This window comes from Notothenia coriiceps, unplaced genomic scaffold (genome assembly GCF_000735185.1).
Source record: "Notothenia coriiceps isolate Sejong01 unplaced genomic scaffold, NC01 NC01_scaffold00000339, whole genome shotgun sequence".
NCBI lineage: Eukaryota > Metazoa > Chordata > Actinopteri > Perciformes > Nototheniidae > Notothenia > Notothenia coriiceps.
In genome coordinates, this window is record NW_011333040.1 from 19,394,474 (window position 1) to 19,415,383 (window position 20,910).

The following is a 20,910-nucleotide window of genomic DNA, read 5'->3' on the forward strand; positions in this document are numbered from 1 at the left end:
ACACGTGAGAATAGAAGCATATTGTGTTGGCAGAAACATCCCATTACTGCTGCGGCTTTTTGGCAGTGCACACCTCCTGTCTGGCATAGGAATCTGCGAGACAAGGTCAGTGTAATTCATGGGCGACTTCTTCACTGCACACAATACAAAGCATGTGCAACTTTATTTATCATGCTTGAGCGGCGCTGACAGCTCGCATAAGCCCCGGCTGCATGTCTACTAAGAATACAGAGACAAATATCAACAATAAAACAAGTGCTTTATCCCTGAGCTAGAGTAGATTTCTTCACGATGTGCATTTCTTTGTAGTGTAAGGAACACTCCAGGCCACTTTGAATGTGTAATACAACAAATCAATTCACAGCTTGTTAGATTCAGAAGGAATGCCGTTTTATTCCATGAAAAGATGATCTTTGGCTTTCCATCCAGCTGCCTACGGCGAAGTACTCAAAGCATTTCTCTGAACGCGTTTCTCTGAATGCCTCCAGTAAAATTGTGATTTTTATCAATCAATTCAATTGAGAGGTGGTCTTCAAATAGGCATGCATGACTGGCATTTAGAAAAAAAAGACCTTATACATGAACCAGCAAACCATGCTGATGAAAGTCCCTATCCTGGGAAAGATCACAGGTGAGTGCTGTTTATGTTTGTATGAAAACTTTGCTTACTGCTGCAATTCATTTTATGACGTGTACCTTTGTGATAATAATTATGGGCAAACATTACTGTGACGTACAGTAGGCGACGTCTATTGTTATGAAAGAGATGTGTTTGCTGTTTTCATTTAGATGCTAGGTTCACTGTGTCTGGCTGAAGAAACAATTGTCAAAAGGCCAAACTGGAACATTAATGGAAGGCTGAAAATAAAAAGAAAGTTTAATCTGAAGTCTACGAAGCAAATAGCTGCAGAAAATCATGTTAACCTCTTACCCTGTACATCTGTTGCATGTGTATTATTCAAAGGCATTTGATTGGCTTACATTAGCATTACTTGCAATGTGTGTACTAGAAGAAACAAGACATCTTAATATATTCTTTTTAAGGTTTTAAAATAGATCTGAATAAGTGGCTAAGGGATCCTGTTTTGTACAAATGTAGTTCACTTTCTCACCAACTAGGTTAAGTATTTTTGCAGGTATCGGTTCTGTCGGAGATAAATATGATTGCGATTCAGTCGGCTTATATAACTGTAATCCTAACAATCTTGAATCCACAGTTATGAGGGTGATCAAATATTGTTTCAAGCTAAACGATGAAACTGCGCTTGCTGTCATCACCGGGGCTGCTGCTGCTCTTGGCTGAAATGCCAAGAGATGGTGGTGAACATTTCCCTGCTGTTCAGACAACATGCTCTGCATCAGCACCAATTTTTGGAATGAAAGGTGCTAATTAAAAATGATAATTAGGGTTGCTAAAAAAGTGCTGGAAGGGGGTTGATAACAGTGTGTGTTTTGCATGTGATAGAGAGGTACAAAATAAATGATTTTGCTCTGCAGTGGACCTGGCGCCACATTAAATGCAGATGATCCCGAGGAATGTGACATATGGTTCTGACTGCAGGATCACTGAAGCAGGTTTCATGTAATACTTGCATACCGGAGGGAGGTAAGGCCTGATAACCAGGACCACATGCCTGCAGAGGGCCTCTCGCACCGGCACATATCAGATACATTAGTCCTGTCTCACTGGGAAAAGGTGTGTGTCCTGTCCATGCACAAATACACACTCACAGATATCGACTTTATAAGCAAATAAACAGCTGCCATGGCTGGACATGAAAAGCCAGATGAGTACTTCTCTAAAAACGTATCTCTTATCAAGAATTGAATCGAACTGCTAACAGTGATGTGTACTTTATTCAAATGTCAGACTTATAACTAACTAAAACAGATTATAGGAATATAACCATGGAGTTAGTTTGTCAGATTTAACCTTGCACAAAATGTCTGTGTATACTTGGGTTATAAGGATTCAATTTAGAATTTCAACCTTAACTTGTTTACTTGAGTTTATAAAATGTCAACAATGTCCATCATAATCTCAAAGGTTATTCAAATGGCTCATCTTTCGTTTCATTTGAAAAGTTGCACTATTATGAAAAGATTTCTGTTGATAGAATGTGAGGTGGAACACATGTCCCAGAAAGAGATGGAAAACACACATCATTACAGAATCTAAAACATCTGATAAACTAATTCAGATCCTTTGTGTTTCCATCATGCTGCAAACAGAGGAGTAACAGCTTGTTTGTGTTGGGAAATGTTCTGAAACTGTTAACAGCCCTACAGCTCTGAACACAAGTTGAACTGAGCTTCTAGAAAAAACTTTTTGTCCAGATATCTTGATACTAGCCAAGAGGCCTGACTGGACGCGGTATATCATATCAGGCCTGACATGGCAATCTCTGTCTCTCGTTGATAAATGGGGCCTGAGAGGAGCGGCACATTTTTGGGATGCTCCATCTTTACAGATGTCAAGCTGACAGCTCTGTAGTAAATCTGCTGGCCACACTGGACCTTCTTTATTTTCCCAGACTGCCTCTTTATGAGCACTCTGGCACCGGACCCCCAGCAGGTTATGAATGTCACATGAGTGACAGTGAGACATCTAAAGGCTAGTTTCTGTAAAACCACGTGGTGTGCGTTAGACGTCATGCTGGGAGAATAGATTCGGCATTCATAAATGGACATGTTCAGTTTCAGATGTTGAGAATCTCTCACTATAAATTAGGGATGTAACGACACCAAAAACTCGCGGTACGATAATATCGCTATAAAAAGTCCATGGTACGATATTTATCGTGATATTGAAAAATAAAGGGGAATCTTTTTTGATTTTTTTAATTAATTTTTTATATAATAGATCTGATTTGTACAGCATTTTAGTAGGATAGTAGTATTTTAAAGTGTCAACAATATAATAATCAGACCCTGCAATAGAATAAATCAAGTTTCACTTTAGTTTTTCAAGTAACTCAACTCTAACTCACTCACTCAGCATCATCAAGGTTATCTTTTAGGAATATGAGCATGTCCACATTTCCAGGTAGAAGCTGGGATGTTTGGGCGTTTACAATATCCTCTGCTGTGGAAAAACTCTCTTGCTTGGTACTGATGTTGCTGGGACAGAGAGATATGCTTTGGCCATGGGTGGCAGCAGTGGGTAAAACTGTGCATTGTCTCTCCACCACTTCAAAAACAATACAGTTTTTGCCAAGAGGGTGAGGCTTATTGACAGGGCGAGATATAAATATACTGTTGGTAATTGTCAATGTCTCTAGGTGTGTAAATGTAGCCCTGTAAATACCATGTCCTTTTGTGTTATCTGTTGTTTTATGTTCATGTTGTAACCTACTTGCTGCCATGTTGGACAGGTCTCCCTTGAAAAAGAGACCGATGATCTCAATGGGACCATCTGGTTAAATAAAGGTTTCAATTTTTTTTTTTTTATTTAAAAAAAAAAATACATATATATTTTTTAAAAATTAAAAAAATCGCGGTAGATTTTGTCAGTCTCACGACGGTATGGAGACATTTATTTACCGCGATATCGCGATATTCGATATATCTTTACATCCCTACTATAAATACTGCAGAAAACGGATTCCACAGAATGGCTTGTTTATTTCCTCACTAGACTACCTCATGTAAAGAGTCAAATCCTCTGCTTTTTATTTTCTACTTCCCAGCAGGTGCTGTCGCAGTCTTCCTGTTAGTGCGGTGTTTGTGTACATTTTTCATACACAAGCCCCTCGCTTCGAGTAAACAGCCTCAGACGGTTCCAGCCTGAATCAGAAAGAGCCCCTCTGATGCAGAACAGCCGATCCATCTGGAACTCTGAGCAGCATCCACGAGAGCTGTCACTGTGTGGAGCAGCCATTTGATTTCTTCCATTCCTCTCAAATAGCAACTTTCATGTAAATCAGACGATGTTTTACAGAAATACAAACTGAGAGGAGGTTTCAGTCGTTCGTACACAGCTGGATGCTTTTCATTTCCTGCGTGTGCTCATATCATTATTTGGAAATCCAATGTGTTGGAAGTTGAGTGTGTTTGAAGTTGAGTTGGAAATTGCACCCAATGCACTTCTGAATATGAACTACTTTTACTAATTGATTTACTCCTCAGACACTTCCTGGACTTATTTGTAGGAAGAGCAGACTGTCTCTGCACGAGTTGACTTTTATTGAACAAGCACAGTATCGCTTGCCAAGATTAAAAGACTTATTTTGTAACAGTAACTGATTCACACTGCTAAGAACCAGACACACTATACAAAAGCACACTAACCCTGACTCGCAAATAACGTTGGATTGATGTGGCTTTGGACCTTGTGAAGCTGCACAAAGAAAAACAAAGAGAGGAGTCTGAAAGACCAGATACTTGTTTCTGAAACTGTTATTTTCATTATCTATAATTCTTAATTGGTATTTTGCATAATTTATTACTAATTTGGTTTTAAAACAATTATAAAGCCCAGGGTGACTTTTTTTTTTAAATTGTCTGTCTAACATCCCGAAAACCAAAATATATTAAATGTACAAGGATAGAAAACAGCAGCAAATATTTCTACTGCAGAAGCTGAAGATAGTGCTCCATTAATGACTCAAACTAATAATCGATTATAAAAATGTATTGCTTGTCAGTCAGCTAATAAATGAAGGGCAATTCATCTCACTGCTCATATTGATACAATCAAAATCCATTTCTCTATAGTCACATTAACAGTAGCTGCTTTAGACACATCTCAAGCTTATGTCACACTCTGTATGTTCCAACAGCCTTAGGAATTAGACAATTACACCACCAAAAACCTAACATGGCAGTGAGAGTCTCTCCTAGTAGCTTTAAGAGGATTTAAGGATATGTTTCTTTTAACCGATTTCACAGTGATGATGAAATGCAGAGACACCTTAGGGTTTTGCATCACTGCAGCTTGTCACACAAACTCTGAGCAACAGTGCCTCTGTTTGGCAGGAACCATGTACAGTATCTAGCTTGTGTAGAGTGTGGTGGAAAATAAGACCATGTTATGGGACCCTTCTATATTAAATCTTCACTGTATTGAGGCTGACATTTCAGCTAGATACCATTAAAAGGTGAGAAAAGATGTGCAGCTCTGTCCTCCTACCTCCTGTCTTGTAATTCCTTACCATTAAGTGTCCGGTGGCGGGGTCAGCCGCCATGGCCTCGTTCTGGAAAGTGTTGGCCTGAACCAGCTCCTCCTCCTCCTTCCTGTTCTTCTCCACGGCGTCATCATCGTCCAGCTCATCCAGGCTCTGAGAGAAGATGAAGATGAGAGATGAGTTTTGATCAGCCTCTGGTTGCTCGAGTACAGCCCCAGAGAATATGTTTAACAGGCAACACAGGAAGTCAGCTTAGAGGGAAAAAACTGAAGAAATCAGAGAACACGTTTTGGCAGATTTCACTAATGCCGGCAACCCATGAATAAGCATGCGAAGCCCTTTGGGCCTTGCACATTTGTCAGCAATCATTCGTGAAATGGGACACCATGATATTTACTGTATTAAAATAAAATTGCCTTTGTAAAAGAGGCCCAAGGTTACTATAAAAACTATGTCTAAATGCAAGTTATATCATTTATTTTCTAACCTATTTGAAATACGGCTGTTTAATTGCATATTTAAATAGTTATTGTTATTTTTTCCTCTGCGCTCGCTTTGTGTCTTCATTCCCATTTCCTTGCCGTGCCAATTTACACTTTTTATTGAAGTGTCTTTTTCCGTCTCAGTTTCTTTTTTATTATTTTGTTTACAAAGATGCACATCTGTGTGTATTGAAGTTCCCATTAATCATTTCATAAATTCTGACTCAGATATTCTTTCCCATTTCTAGTTTTGTCATGCACATGGGGTCTCGTAACATTGTAGGGTTGTCTTCAACCTCTTTCTCTTGTTTTTTGTATTGTTTACACTCGGCAAAGAAATCAGGACCCTGACGACAGATGCTTGGTCACTTCAGTACACATTGCACACTGACAGATGTGTGGTGACAGGCGAGGTCATTCCCACCATCACAGCGATGTTGACCTCTGGCTCATTGCAGCCAGGGTCTCCTCTTAATCCTCTTAGGACATGATCACATTCACTGCCAGGAATCCCTGAGGAGCTGCAGCTCAAACACTACATGGACTCTCTGGTCAGGCAACAGGAAATCGGCCTGTTTGCGGACCTTTCACCTCTTGGGGACAGTCAGAGGGGATTTCTGACCAGAGGAATGTCCCTTGAAAAAACAATAAAGACATATACAAACATACACAGAGCAAACAACCTTTGGACAGACGAGTGGGGAGTTAGCTTTCATTATTTAGGCACAGATTGTTCACATTCCCTGGGAAAACGTCCAACTTTTCTTCCTGTAATCTTAGCTTTATCGTGAATTATGTGCACAGCCTCAGCTTACTATTTGCATTACTTTACAGTGAACTGTGCAGCGGAGTTACCGGGTTCATGTGTCGGGAGCCCTGAAGATTCATTGCGTAAACAGAGATCAGCATTAGGATGGATGGTTGGATCGTGACGAGAGACAGAGATCGGAGCCAAGCTCCCAGAGGGTTGCAATGCAAACCAGTCTTTCCTGTTTCAGGCTGCAGGGCGAACAAAAGGTGCCCGCTCAAAAGACCCTTTAGTGGTAAAAATAGCCTTACAAGGTTAACAAGGAATGCAGTCATTTGCAAGGCCTTTCCTGCCAAACGGGTTATCAGCGACCCTCGGGGAAAACACCAGGCCCTTTTCTTTTGACTCAGAGTTCAGCACTCTGCTTCTAAATTCCCTCACCACCTCTCTCCATCTCTAACATGATGTGCACAGGGGTGGACACAATGAAAGGAACCAGCCCTGCATTAATGATCACCTTTTTATGCCAGAGATACTATTACTTATATAATATGAGGTGTTCTTGCATTGCCACTCAGCATTTGAACTTGTACTCACAATATGTGGGTAAAAAATGGCAGAGGTTTTGGAGATTAAAAACTGAAATGAAATAGAAGTTTGTCTGCGTCAACACAAAGTAAAAGGCACAGTGACTAACCCCTCTGCTATGGGAAAACTTGCCTGAAACGCAGAATTGGGAATCTCAAAGTTTATGTTGGATAGACATGCAGTCTGTTTTCTAGTATTCCAAATTGCTTTGCATTTCTTCTATTCCAGAAGAAAAAAGGGAAGGGGGATCTGAGTGTAACCATATAAGGGATGTTTTTGCCCCTGAATTCATAATAATGGGTCTGTGGATTCTTATGGCAGATGTCTTAACTTGAAGCATGAAAACAAGCAGGGAAGGTGTGGAGGGATGCTTGGACTTGAAATGTTTTAGGGATTTGTTGAGATTTAATCCAAACAAAGGGAGTTAGAACAAATTGGATAACTATGAACATAAATAGTGTCAGAGATACAAAGCATTTTCTTTTAATGACACCGTTAGTGGTTGTAGTTTTGGCCCTACTAACAGATCATTCTCATAAAGCTTGTAAAAGAAAGCACCCTTTGTATTATCAGAACAAATAATGTTATGTAGTGTATTTTGTTTCTTTATTATAGCAATATTTGAAAGCATGTCTTTTATGGCTTTACACTCAATATTAATTACACTTTTCTTTTTTTTGGTGCATGCTGCCCAGATTCAACTGATTACACGAGGACACGTTTTAATGCACGCCAGAACTTTCTGATTAACAGTATAGAAAAACACTTGCTTAATAGCATGTTAATTAATCATATCATATATGATATACTGCCCCACTAATGAACTACAATTAAGGTTGTAAATGTAAAATACAGCCCAAAGTAAATACACATAATTTGAGAAACATGGGTTCTTGTTATGAAGATACATGCCAAGTCAAAGAGATTAAAAAGATGAGCGTTAGCAGCCAGCTTTCCAGAACTGTCTCTACTTCCTGTTTACAGCAGGGCCAAGAGTCAGGAACTCACAACAGTGTTTACTTTAGTGAAGCAAGTCAAACGCAGATCCTGGTCTGCACCAAACTCCAGAGCCAAGTCCGTCACTCTGCACAAGAAGAATTAAAGAAGATACATCTGGAGCTTCACCTCTATTGGAGTGTGTGTTGTGGTTGGAAACGCACTCCTTGGGGAGGAAAAGGATCAGTCATCTTTTATGATGCCCTTTTGCTGGCTGCAGATATCTGAATGCATCAGGTTCTTTGTCTGCAGAACAGCAGGCAGTCTGCTTTAACTCCCCTTCTCGGACAGTTGCCGTTTAAGTGACTGTCAAAGGGATGCTGTGGTTAATTTGAGTGAGCTGAGTACATTGTGTGGCAGTAGACCTGAAGCTATACACAATATAACAAAGGTTCAAAGTGATGGGCTGTCAAAGGCTCAAGTCAACTTAATGTACACTTACAGTTGACATGGCAGGATTGTGCCGGGACAGAGTTGCTGATTTTCTTCACGAAAAATAAGAAAGGTTAAATAGAGTACATACAGTAATATAATAGTATATAATATACTGTACATATATATATATATATATATATATATATATATATGGGATTGTGAATACGATTCAAAACAGAAGTAAAATTTTCTCTGCAACAACACAATAGAGAAAATTATAGCAACAGTGGCATCCATGGCAACCATTAGTGCAACTATCTGTTTACAACATCTCTGTCTTGAGTTTGTCAAAAAAAGGAAGTTTCAGCCACTTTTTTACTATTTTATTAGATTTTATTATCATAAAAAAATCATTGTAAAAATCGTCTTAAAGATGGGGTAGGTAAGTTTGAGAAACCGGCTCGAGATACACTTTTTGTTATATTCCATGGAATGCTCTTAACATCCCGATGGAAGCCGTAGTACTGTAAAAAGCACGACCAATATCTGAGCCGGCCCGGCTAAAGTAACTGGATGGCCTACCTGCCTGTCAGCCTTCCATCTGTGCACAAACTTATCTCGTGCCCTCATTGGTCATGTGCGCGTTTGTGTGTGTTGGAGGAGGGGCTCTGTAAGGAAGTGGCAGATTTTTTCCGGCTGTGTATTTTCAAATTCTAGCGCACTCAAGCTGGTTTCTCCCAAATTACCTACCCCACCNAAAATTGTTATGGCCACACTAATTGGTGGAAACTAGTAAATTTTGTCTTTAAAATTATAGCAACAATTGTATACAACCCCAACACCTAAAAACATTGAAATTACATTAATCCAACACAAATATAATCTTTAACAATTATAATACAATTTAATTTTTAACAGTCAACTCCTCCTGTAAAATGAGATGAAAAGCAGTATTTTTTTTCACCACTAGAGTACACTATAAACTCAAGAAATGTGAATAGAATGTGTGGAGATAATCTGATGTTGGAGATAATTAATGTTCTCAGCTAACTCAATTATTATATTCTTTTCTTAGTCAGTTATTTTCTGTTTTGCCTGTTTATTGGGATTCTGCTCTCATTATATTGTCTCAAAGGTGGGGTAGGTAAGTTTGAGAAACCGGCTCGAAATACACTTTTTGTTATATTCCATGGAATGCTCTTAACATCCCGATATAGCAATGAATATCTTAAGTGCTTTGACAAAAAATCCGTAAAAAAAATGTCATCTGTGGAAGCCGTAGTACTGTAAAAAGCACGACCAATCATCTGAGCCGGCCCGGCTAAAGTAACTGGATGGCCTACCTGCCTGTCAGCCTTCCATCTGTGCACAAACTTATCTCGTGCCCTCATTGGTCATGTGCGCGTTTGTGTGTGTTGGAGGAGCTGCTCTGTAAGGAAGAGGCAGATTTGTTCCGGCTGTGTATTTTCAAATTATAGCGCACTCGAGCTGGTTTCTCCAAAATGACCTACCCCACCTTTAAGTTCATTTTGCTGGTAATAGTTACATAGGCTACTTTTACTTAAGTAAGGTTTGCATGATCTTTTTCATACATTTGGAGTATTTTCCCATTGTGGTTTTCAAAATGCAATTTTTTAAGTAAACATTTGTAATGCTTCTTCCACTGCTGGCTAACTTATTACATTTCATTTGGGAACATTGTAGTTTCACTTGCTAACATTGTTAGGTTGTTAAGTTCAGTTGAGTACACCACAGTATCCTATTCTCACAATGACTACACCACCTAAAATTACAGCAGCTCATAAATATAAATGATGAATTGGCTGACCTTTGTTTTCTTTCATGGTCTGGATCATATTCAACTGGACTTCACTATATGTTACCCTGATTAAAGTACAATCAGCAAACACCACTGCTCTAAACCTCTCATACCAAGGTCTAACAATTCATGCATCAGACTTACATTGTATCCACCAATTAGTGGTCTGTCCTTGGGCCGTGTGAATAGTGTAATGGCTCCCCACACAGGCATCAGGAGGAAAAGAAAGTTGATCCAGAAAGCTGGACGGATCTCTGACCCATATTTACCTGCCACAAAGAAAAAGCAAGAGACTTTTATCATTGTTTACTGACCCATATACATCTCAGTGTACATCTGTATTAAAGCATCCAAATTAAACCTGTACAGTGCGCTTAAGGCATACAGTACAGTGTGTCTATGATAACACAGCAGACTTTAGACGTCTGATCTTGCAACACTCATGTATGAAGTTTGAAATGTCAACAACAGATGCTTAACGCATGCTTCCTGCTTTGTTCTGTGGCTTGTGACGGCAGGCGAGGCATGGAGCATGTCTGTTGGCAGGCTGAACTGTGACACTGATGGTACACGACAGAGCAGATGTTCACTTGATCAACGCTTTTCATCACGGGACAAGTGAGGGTGAATAAGAGATGTGACTCACCTGCCACTATACCGGCGATGAACACACTCATGTTGGCACACAGAGAGCCAGCCCAGATCAAACCCAGGGATCGGTAGCCTTTCCTGGATGGGAATACATGCCAGTCAGTCGATACATGCCTCTAATGGTTAACTTCTTACACATCTATCACATGTTCTGTGTAATACATAGCACGGTGCAATTTCTCCTAGTGGTTAAAAGCTGGCAACCTTTTAAAACAATTTTTTATTATATGATAGTACCTAAACCAAGACAGCACTCACCCTGAACTCTTGAACCCACTTCTTCAAATGACTAACTAACTCTAGAGGACCCTGTTTCCTGAAAATAATGTTTTATTCAGGCCATTTGGTGAATTTGATATGATTAAGGCAACTTGTGAATCTCTCTCTGTCTCTATTTCTTGAAGAAAGTCTAATATATGAAAAAACAAGGCAAGTCTATGGGCTTAGTGCTAAAATATTCTGTTACAGCTGTGCTTTCGCAAGCTCTTAAGTTGTTGTTTCATCAGTTAGATAGGCAGGGTACTGTTGATTTCTGTATAGTCATGTTGTGATGGACAGCAAGATGAATGAGCTTGATGTGACCTGATGTGACTTGATCATCACCCACCTGTCTGTTATCCTGCTGATCATCACCAGATACATGATAAAGTGCACTATTCCATCCCAATAACACATCATGATGGCATAGGGTGTCCCCAGGTAAGGCTCTCCCTGAAACACAGACAGTACGTAGAGAGAGTGTTAATGACCAACAGTGGGTTCAAATATGGCTGCCGTTTTAAATCAGGGTATTTTGTATTATTAACAAAAGCATTTTAGAGGTGAGAATAAGAAACCTACTGTCTTTTGGTAGAATGTCATAAAGCCGGAGATAAATCCGTCATATTCCAAGGCACTCACCAGGTCAATGACACAAGTAAAGGAAAATACAGCAAAAACTGCAAAGGCAATAAACAATTGCAACAGGTAAATAAAAACATCTATCCGATTGATACATATGAAAAATGCATAATTTTAAAATTCATACTGTTTCAGTGTGTGTTGGTCCGTGTAAATGTAACTAAACAGTATTAGCTTCAGACCCCCCAAAACTTGCAGGACACCATGACATGTTAAGCAGCTTTTCAGCTTTGAACAAACGTCATTCAAAAGCCACCATGATTTTGAAAGTTTCATGAAATGACTCAATCTCTTTTGTCCAGCTAATCAGAAAATACATACAGTGTTGTAAGAGTGCTTAGAAACCGCATGTCTCCTAAACCTTTATAATACTCTTTTCCAGCTTTTTTAATTCCACATTTTTAAGTTCAAGGCATTTGACGTCAACTGGTTAAGTGATTTATGGGAAAGCGGGTGGAGAAAATTAAGTCTTGAGCAGTAAGGGATGCTGGAGGCATATTTATATTGAGTCCCTGCTTCCAACCTAAGGTTAGAGCTGAAAGGCCATGTCAACAAGACAGAATTTAAAGTGCAGAGCTGAACAAACACCTGAGTGGCATGTGAGTCTTACAAATGCTAAGAAACCCTGGCCCCAGTAGTACAATGGCTGTCATTGACTGTTTACTAAACACTTCTATTCCCTGTGAGGTTTCTTCAGGAGATTTGGGAGCTAGAAAAGTAACTGAAACAGCTTCCATATGATTTGTATATGAATCACTAATACCAAGTGTAAAAAAACGTTCTTTTAAAAAAACTGGATTACTAAAAATGGGCTTTACACATGAAGTAACAAGGGGGTTATTTTTGAGTGCCAAGAGGGCAGGATCGTGCACCTTAAGGATATTGGCTGACTTTTTAAAGTGCAGCAGTTTCACTGGTTAACAATCAATGGACTACAACACACGTCGGCTCACCAAAACACTGGCTACAGCATGTTGGAGACTTTCAGCAGATGATCGTAGAAGACGTCTGGATGCTTCGGACCATAAAAAGTCCTCAGTCATCAGGGTGCAGTGCAGCATGAAATGTAACTTCACATTATAATTAAGGAGATGGGCATTGGCAAATCATGCTCATTGGATTGTTAATGACTGGGAAAATGTTTCCTGGATGTAATCAACTACAAAATTCACATTCACAATGGCAGAGCATGTGGGGTAAACAATATGAGGCAAATGACCCTTCACCCGTGGAAAAAATTGTACACAACAGTTGGGAGGTATGACTGTTATGGCGCAACCGATATGCATACACTGACTTCATCAAGAACTGTGAAATATTTATCAGAATTAGCAATCCCTTTAGCTGAACTGAAACAGAGCATCTAAAAAACGTGCACATCATTTGTGGAAAATCGCACGCCTGCATCAGTGATTTGCAGTTGGATATACAGTTCATAGAAAACAGCTGTAAAAGCCATTGCAATGATTTTCTGCCTGGAATTTTTGTCAGAATGTCATTATAAAGGGAATCACAGTTTGTTGTGACACGAGCATATCGCTGCAGATACCACAGCTTAAAATCGCTGTATCATATCCTTCCTATCTGTCCTTCACACACTCTTTGCACACAGACACATGCGTTTTGTCTCGACTGTGTACCAGGGCCTCTGTAATCCTCAGGACAACAAGGTTTATCTCTGACATCTAACAGGTGAGATAGCAGGGGGATTATGGCTCTCTATCATTGAGAGGAGCCTGCCGCAGCTTTGTCCTCATTGTTGTGGTTTCTCCAGCCTAACACTAGCCTGGCCCTGGGCACCAACTACGGATATATCACATTGTTTCTTACCCACAAGCTTAGCCCCTGGTATCAGCTGCAGGGGAGAATTTGCAGGGAAATAATGACTGGAAATGGAAAACATATTTGAGCAATAAATTAACGGGGAACAATGTGACACAAATCTCTAAAGCTAAATTGAAAGTGTGTAAACTGTGCACAAGAGGCCAACTGTCATATGATTAAAACTGAATCCAGACACCCTTATGGCATTTAGAGTCAGTTGATAGTGTAGTAGCAATGGTTTTATGCAGGAGCAGAAGTGTGGAGTCTTTTCGTGTATGACCCATTTTCCAAAAGCTGTGATTTTGGTTCAAGGTCAATTCAAGTCTCAAAAGAAAAGCTAAAAGATTAAGTATGTACAAGAGGTGTGAATGTTCTCAGCTTGAAGGGGGTTTGGGTCGGTCATGACTCAGAAAAGTGTGGTTAATATTTGCTCTGAACCTAAGCTGCTTTCGACATATCAGGTGAAATCACATTGAACACAATTCATGTTACATACAATATAATCTTTGTAAAATACAGTGATTTGGAAATATATTGCATGTGAGTTGTGAAATGCACATATAGTTGTGTTGATTACCAAAGAATAGGACATCTTTAGGGGGGTTGCCACGCGTGATGAGGAAGTAGAATAGAAACACAACCACCAATACAGCAACGCCAATCTCCAAGATCACATAAGGCCTGTGAAAGAAGAGGAATCCAACTGTTACCTAAGAAACATAAGGGTACAGATTGTCCACAGGCTCACTGCTGACACTCTGCACTTTTAGATACCAATCTGCTTCTGATTTTCTGCTTCATTCTCTTCACTAATTAGTTTCTAACATGGAAGTTGTGCCAGTGTGCTCGGCAGTGCTAAATTAGTAAATGATGATGAATGGGAAGTCAGGGAGAATGATAATCACGCAACACCCAGAGTCAGCACAGGGAGAAATAATTCAGAAGTGTGAGGAGAAATATGTGTGAGGGATGCACTGTACCCAGAGGGAACAAAGGCACTGCTGGTGTGGTGCTTTGTTTCCCTGCAGATTCCTGGTGAGATGGCAGCATCACATTATTTTCTTTTCTTTCTTAACGCCTGTAATCTTAGATTGTTTTTAGTTCAGGTGTCGCCTCATTGTAATCTGAAGTTTTACAAATATAATAAGTTTAAGCAATCCTTAATCAGAATTGTTGGTATTTCTGATTAAAAAAAAAGTCAAACTATCTGTCATCTTATTATGGCAGGATCACATTGGATCTACTTTTCTTAACTCCTTTTATTTGAGATTTTGGTACAAGGAGTAGCCTTGTATCAGTTTTACAAATATAATGTGTTTAAAGAAACTAATTTCTGAATCAAAATGGCTGCTATTTCTGATTTAAAAGTCTCAAAATCATGTCTCTCTGTCATGTTATTACATGCTTATTTTTTGTTGAAGAGAATATTTTAACTGCCTTCAAATTCTCTTTCTTTGTATGAGGTTATGCATTTTTATTTTCTAAAAGAAAGTAACATTGTCGTACAGTTAGTATACAGTACAGCAACTTATCTTTGTTAAACTTAAATACCCTCTCATACTGCTGTGGTGGTATGCCTTCCAGTGGCTTTAAAGCCCAGCTTTACAAAGGTATAATCAATCATAGGCAGAAGTGTGGGAAGCAGCAAGCTAAGGCCATGTTAGTTCAGCGCTGCCCTCCATGTTTACTGGTCAAAGGTACCGTTTTCTCGCACTGGAAAGATTAATGTGCTGAAGGTATCTCCGGATAAACAACATTACAGCCTCAGAAAAACTCACAATCTGTGCTCACAGAAGGAAAACAAATGCTGTGAAGCTTCCTTGCCAACTCTTCAATTCAAAAGTGCAGAAAGATTTATGCGCACAATACTGTTTGTTTGCAGAGTGGAAGAGCACAAGGCATATTGTATGTCAAGAGCAATTTATCAAACTCTTCTGGGCAGTATGTATTGATTCTCAATGTCCACACACTCAAAAAAGAGCCAGCAGAGATATTCACACAGGAGGAGTGTAAAAGTCTGTCAAAAATGAGTAATATCTGGCTGTAAAAAGTTTAAGGGTGTCGGAGTGCAACGTGTGTTTCACTGGCTATTCAGCCCATGAGGCAGGACACAACTCTTAAATGTGCCCGTAGGTAATTTTGGAGAAACCAGCTCGAATGCGCTAGAATTTGAAAATACACAGCCGGAAAAAATCTGCCACTTCCTTACAGAGCCCCTCTTCCAACACACACCAACGCGCACATGACCAATGAGGGCACGAGATAAATTAGTGCACAGATGGAAGGCTGACAGGCAGGTAGGCCATCCAGTTATTTTTAGCCGGCCGGCTAAAATGATTGGTCGTGCTTTTTACAGTAATACGGCTTCCACTGATGCATTTTTTTTAATGGATTTTTTGTCTAAGCACTTAAAATATTCATTGCTTATCGGGATGTTAAGAGCATTCCATGGAATATAACAAAAAGTGTATTTCGAGCCGGTTTCTCAAACTTACCTACCCCACCTTTGAGACAATATAATGAGAGCAGAATCCCAATAAACAGGCAAAACAGAAAATAACTGACTAAGAAAAGAATATAATAATTGAGTTAGCTGAGAACATTAATTATCTCCAACATCAGATTATCTCCACACATTCTATTCACATTTCTTGAGTTTATAGTGTACTCTAGTGGTGAAAAAAAATACTGCTTTTCATCTCATTTTACAGGAGGAGTTGACTGTTAAAAAATAAACATTTATATTATTTAAATTGTATTATAATTGTTAAAGATTATATTTGTGTTGGATTAATGTAATTTCAATTTTTTTAGGTGTTGGGGTTGTATACAATTGTTGCTATAATTTTAAAGACAAAATTTACTAGTTTCCACCAATTAGTGTGGCCATAACAATTTTAGCACAAATAACTAATAATAAACTATTAAAAGCACATAAAATGAAAAATGCCTTGGATGCTTTTCAGACTGCTAATCCACACTGTTGGCCTCAATTAAAAGTAATGTGACCTTAGTTTACTTGCACTATCAATGAAGAACACCTCATTTTTTCTTCAATATCACACATTTCTTGACTCCGTTCAGCACTCTCTATTTTTTTTCAATAAATCAATACGTGCTTTGACTTACTCTTGAAATGCAGGAATGCTGTTCATGGCATAGAGAATGCCGAGGGCAGAAAATGAAAATAGAAATACAAAGGTCTCCATCTCTTCAAAAGCTGTTCCCTTCAGAACCCCTCAGCACTGGTAAAAGAAAAGAAAAACACAGTTATCGGTTTTCACGTCAATACAGTATCCTCAATATAGTAATACTGATATTTTAAAAAACAATATTCAAAAAGCAAGGAACCAATATATTTAGGAGAACTGGAACAAATGAAATCAATCCTTTAAGTACAACTAAATATGAATGTCATGGAATAATATCCTAAATGAGACCTACAATTTTGAATAGAACGGAAAAGAAGCAGAGCAGGCTCTTACCGTCTGGCTACCCTCTCGGTGGATTAATCAAATTACGGCTGGCCTGAGGCAGACATGGCCTTTACTGGGAAAAATAATGAAGTGGAGACAAAGAAGCTTTTGGGGGGAAAGTTAAGCAATTTGGTTTGGTCAGAGATTTACATAAGTCGTATTAGTGAGGAGGCCTACATTCCACTTCATGTAGCAACACACTTTAAGTGACCCTGATCCTGATCCACTTAATGTGTGTTTTGAAATGTGTGATTGTGTGCCGTTTATGATTCACTCATATAGCTATACTACAATGGTTTAAGGAGTATGGATGTGACAGTAGTTTTCAGGGATCATAAGAATTGAATTGTCTGCTCTTTTTTGTTTCCTTCAATCCAGCAAAAATTGTGGACACTGTGACCTAAAATATATCAAAAATGTTGATCCATTTCAAGACATGGTTGTATATCAGTATGTCGAAAAAGGAAAATAAATGGAGATGGATTAAGTTCCTTAAAAGTAACCACTGATTTACATTTCTTAACAAATACGTGTTGCTGGTTTTGCAAGGGTTTTAAAAACAAAAGGAAGGTCGTTGACGTCAACTGTATGCAGAGTGCATGTCTATTTACAGTCACTAACTTGCGTAAGAATAACAATGAACAGATGCTGAATAGGCAGACAATATGAATGAATGTAGTTGTTTGAGGAACACAGCTTTACAGACCTATTTCAGAAAATGTGCAGTGAAGACATAAACAGGAAGTGGGAATTATTCCTGCGGCCATTTCTCCAAATGCAAAAAAAATATCAATGGATGCAAATCTTCATTGAGCCTATGTTTAAGGGCTCTGCTTTGGGTAATTTTTCTAAGCCCTTTAAATTATGTCTGCAACTTAAATATTTCAGTTATTTCTTAAAGAACTCAAAATCCAGTTCACTCCAAACCAAGTATTTGCAGTATGTTTCCAGTAGGGTGCACCAGATCCAAGCTAAAAGAGAAGACCCCCCCCCTATTGATTTTGAGGTTGTTTAATTAGAAATGCTTTTGATTTAAAATATTCAGAAACATCAGAAATGTTTCCAAAAATTAGGGTAATTGGTTTATCACAGCTTGATATTGCGTTGACTCAATTCAGATACATATGTAATATCTATTCCTATTCTGTGTAAGTACATTAATAATAGCACAGGTAAGTTATATTTCTTGTATGTGTACAAACACCTGGCAAATAAATGTAATTCTGATTCTTATACAATGACGCTACAACAGATAAACGCAATGTTAGTCCTAACTCAAATGGTCTTCAATTATTAGCTATAACATGCATCATAAAGGTGTAATTTAAATGTGCCAGGAGCTTGCCTTTAAATCCTGTATCAACAGCCACCACCTGTCTGACAAAAGACCAAACAACAACATCAGACAGGGAAGACAAAGCACAACCCTGCCAATATCTTTTATCTTTGAAGACAATTTCAGTAGCTTAAATGTAAACAACACACACACATGCACACGCCCTTTAATTCCCACCAACCTTCTATGTTGGGAAAGGGGGGGACTGTTTTACCAGGAAAGCCGTGGCACTGTGTGTTTGCTGGAAACAACTGGAACTCTTCCAGCTCGATGGTTCAATAACGTAGAAGGAACTGATGGATGCCAAAATGAGACAGCAACCTGCATAGATGAACATCTATCTAACATCTAATAAATTGGTTTGTATACAACAACTGTCTGCAGGGAAGAAATTCTGGTGATTTGCTTGAATGAAAATACCCTCTATAGAACAGTCACAAAACATATTTGGTGTCAGTTGCAGAGAAAATCCAACACTAAAAAAACACAGAAAGGCTTTTTTTATAACAATTTTTTAATTTTTCCTAAATTTAAACATAATGCAATTTATGCTCTCTCTATGTTTCCCTTCTATTGTGCGTTATTTTCACTTTTGCAGGATGCTTTTTTATATTGGTTTATTCTCCAAAATCCTCTCTGATATTACACAATGAGCTCTTTTTACATTCATTAGGTTATTCATTAGCTTTGATTATTACTATCATTACTAGTGGCTCATAGTCATTTTCAGGCTAAATTTAGACCTATGACCTCTTAAAGGGACAGAGAATAGGAATTTTAAAAATGACATGCTCTATAAAGAAGTACAGGCATGTCTGTAATAGGTAACGTCTCATGGATTTACATTTATAGACATCTTTCCTAGAATGATTGGTTGATTGAATAGGCCTCACTATATTTTCATTTTTTAATGGAAGTTATTGGCTCAATTAACTTCGAAAGCTTTTTAACTGTTTGAGATCATACAAACGTACACCGAATGTAGGGTATAGGGACAATTTAAAACCAACCCAAATACACTTTGCCTGTAAAATTCCTTTGCAGTTTGATTAACATTTTAGTCTTTTAGATATGTCAATTTATAATCAAGTCACATCAAGCAGCATCAAGTTGTAGATCTTACCAGGCAAATTGATGTTAGGCTATTTAATAAAATACATTTCCGAAGCTTATTATTACGACTTATCGTTGTTTAAGGCCAATAATTGGGCAGTAATTGGATAATTTATTGTCTTATTGGCTATCATTTTCAGAGGTGGGAGAAATACTTCGATCTTAGATGGACAAGTAGCCTACAAGTAGAAATACCAGAGTATAGGAATACAATACAATACAAGGTGTTATAACAGAACAAAGACACAAAGAAACACTAAACATAAAGTCAACAATTCATGTGGCACAACAGCATAACACAAAACATACTGTATGCCAACAACGTGCAAATAAAAATATATATACATATTAGTATATAAATAAAAAGTGTGTGTGTGTGTGTGGTCACTCACTGCTCCTGAGGTTGTGACAGATTACTGTTACAAGTCCTGCATTAAAAAGGAATACTCAACTAAAAGTACAAAATGATCAGCATCAAAATATACTTAAAGTATCACAATTTTGTCGTGAAAAAATGTACACATCTTAGAATAATATATCATATGTTTTGATTATAAATATTGATGCAATAATGTGTTTATCAAAGCTGGTAAAGGTGCAGCTATTTTTATATTAACTATTTATGCTTCAGGGTTTTTCTTGTGTAAAGTCTTATGTATGTGTTGATTATATTTCACACCATTGATCCAAATCGGCAAAGCAAGTAAAGATATTAAATAGGTAGGCTACTATTAAATATGTAGGGTTCTGTAGTGCGGAAGAAGTAGACTACAAAGTAGCACAGCATTGAAATACTAGTATAGTACAAGTGCCTCAAACGTGTACTAGAGGAAATCTACTTAGTTTCTTTACGATCATTTTAATGAATGTATTCTCTTGTTAAGCATTGGTTCAGGTGTGAGATCAGTGTGAGATGAACTATTTATGGCCTGTCGGGCTACTCTCGGCTCGCGATCACCAAGCGGCACTGCGTGTGACGACAGCGGCGGAAATATTTTCTCGCTATTCAAAATGGCACCGTCTCAATCAGGAAGTGGAGAAAACAACTAAGAAGAATAAGTTGGATAAAATCGCTATTTGCTGTTACTTTGACGCGAGTCTTCGTTGAAAACCATCCCGTGTGGTCGGGGTTTGGATTGAAAATAAGAAACATATTGATGGTAAGTGTAATTCGAGGATATTGTGAAAAGGCAGGCGACACATCGGCAATTGCCTTTATACAACAAGATGCGTCCAGGGAAGCCTCTCCTAGGAGCGCACGTTTTTAACGACGGGTTACGCCGGTCTTCAGTTGTTCCCCTGAGTTTAGCGTTATCATAGACGACGATATCGGTAGTCTTGGATAAAGTGGAGATCAAGAGAAGTTGGGTTAGGGTTATCTGTAGCACAGAATAAGACGCCGTGTTGTTGGTATTCGCAATTACGATTCAACGGTCAAGAAAGGCCGGTAGCTAACCACTAGCTTATTCCAAGCTA

At 38.5% G+C, this 20,910-nt stretch overlaps 1 protein-coding gene across 1 annotated transcript in view; it reads right to left on the minus strand.

Annotated features, from left to right (window-relative positions):
- The window catches only part of LOC104951953 (transmembrane 6 superfamily member 1-like), a 32,108-nt gene extending 15,390 nt beyond the window's left edge, over positions 1-16,718 (minus strand). The window contains exons 1-7 of the mRNA XM_010778702.1: positions 16,639-16,718; positions 14,087-14,190; positions 11,626-11,723; positions 11,393-11,496; positions 10,781-10,863; positions 10,279-10,403; positions 5,154-5,279 (exon numbers count right to left, since the gene is read on the minus strand). Of these exons, the coding sequence (XP_010777004.1) occupies positions 5,154-5,279; positions 10,279-10,403; positions 10,781-10,863; positions 11,393-11,496; positions 11,626-11,723; positions 14,087-14,190; positions 16,639-16,718 (720 nt within the window). The remainder of the gene's footprint in view (positions 1-5,153; positions 5,280-10,278; positions 10,404-10,780; positions 10,864-11,392; positions 11,497-11,625; positions 11,724-14,086; positions 14,191-16,638) is intronic.
- Between the last annotated feature and the right edge of the window lie 4,192 nt (positions 16,719-20,910).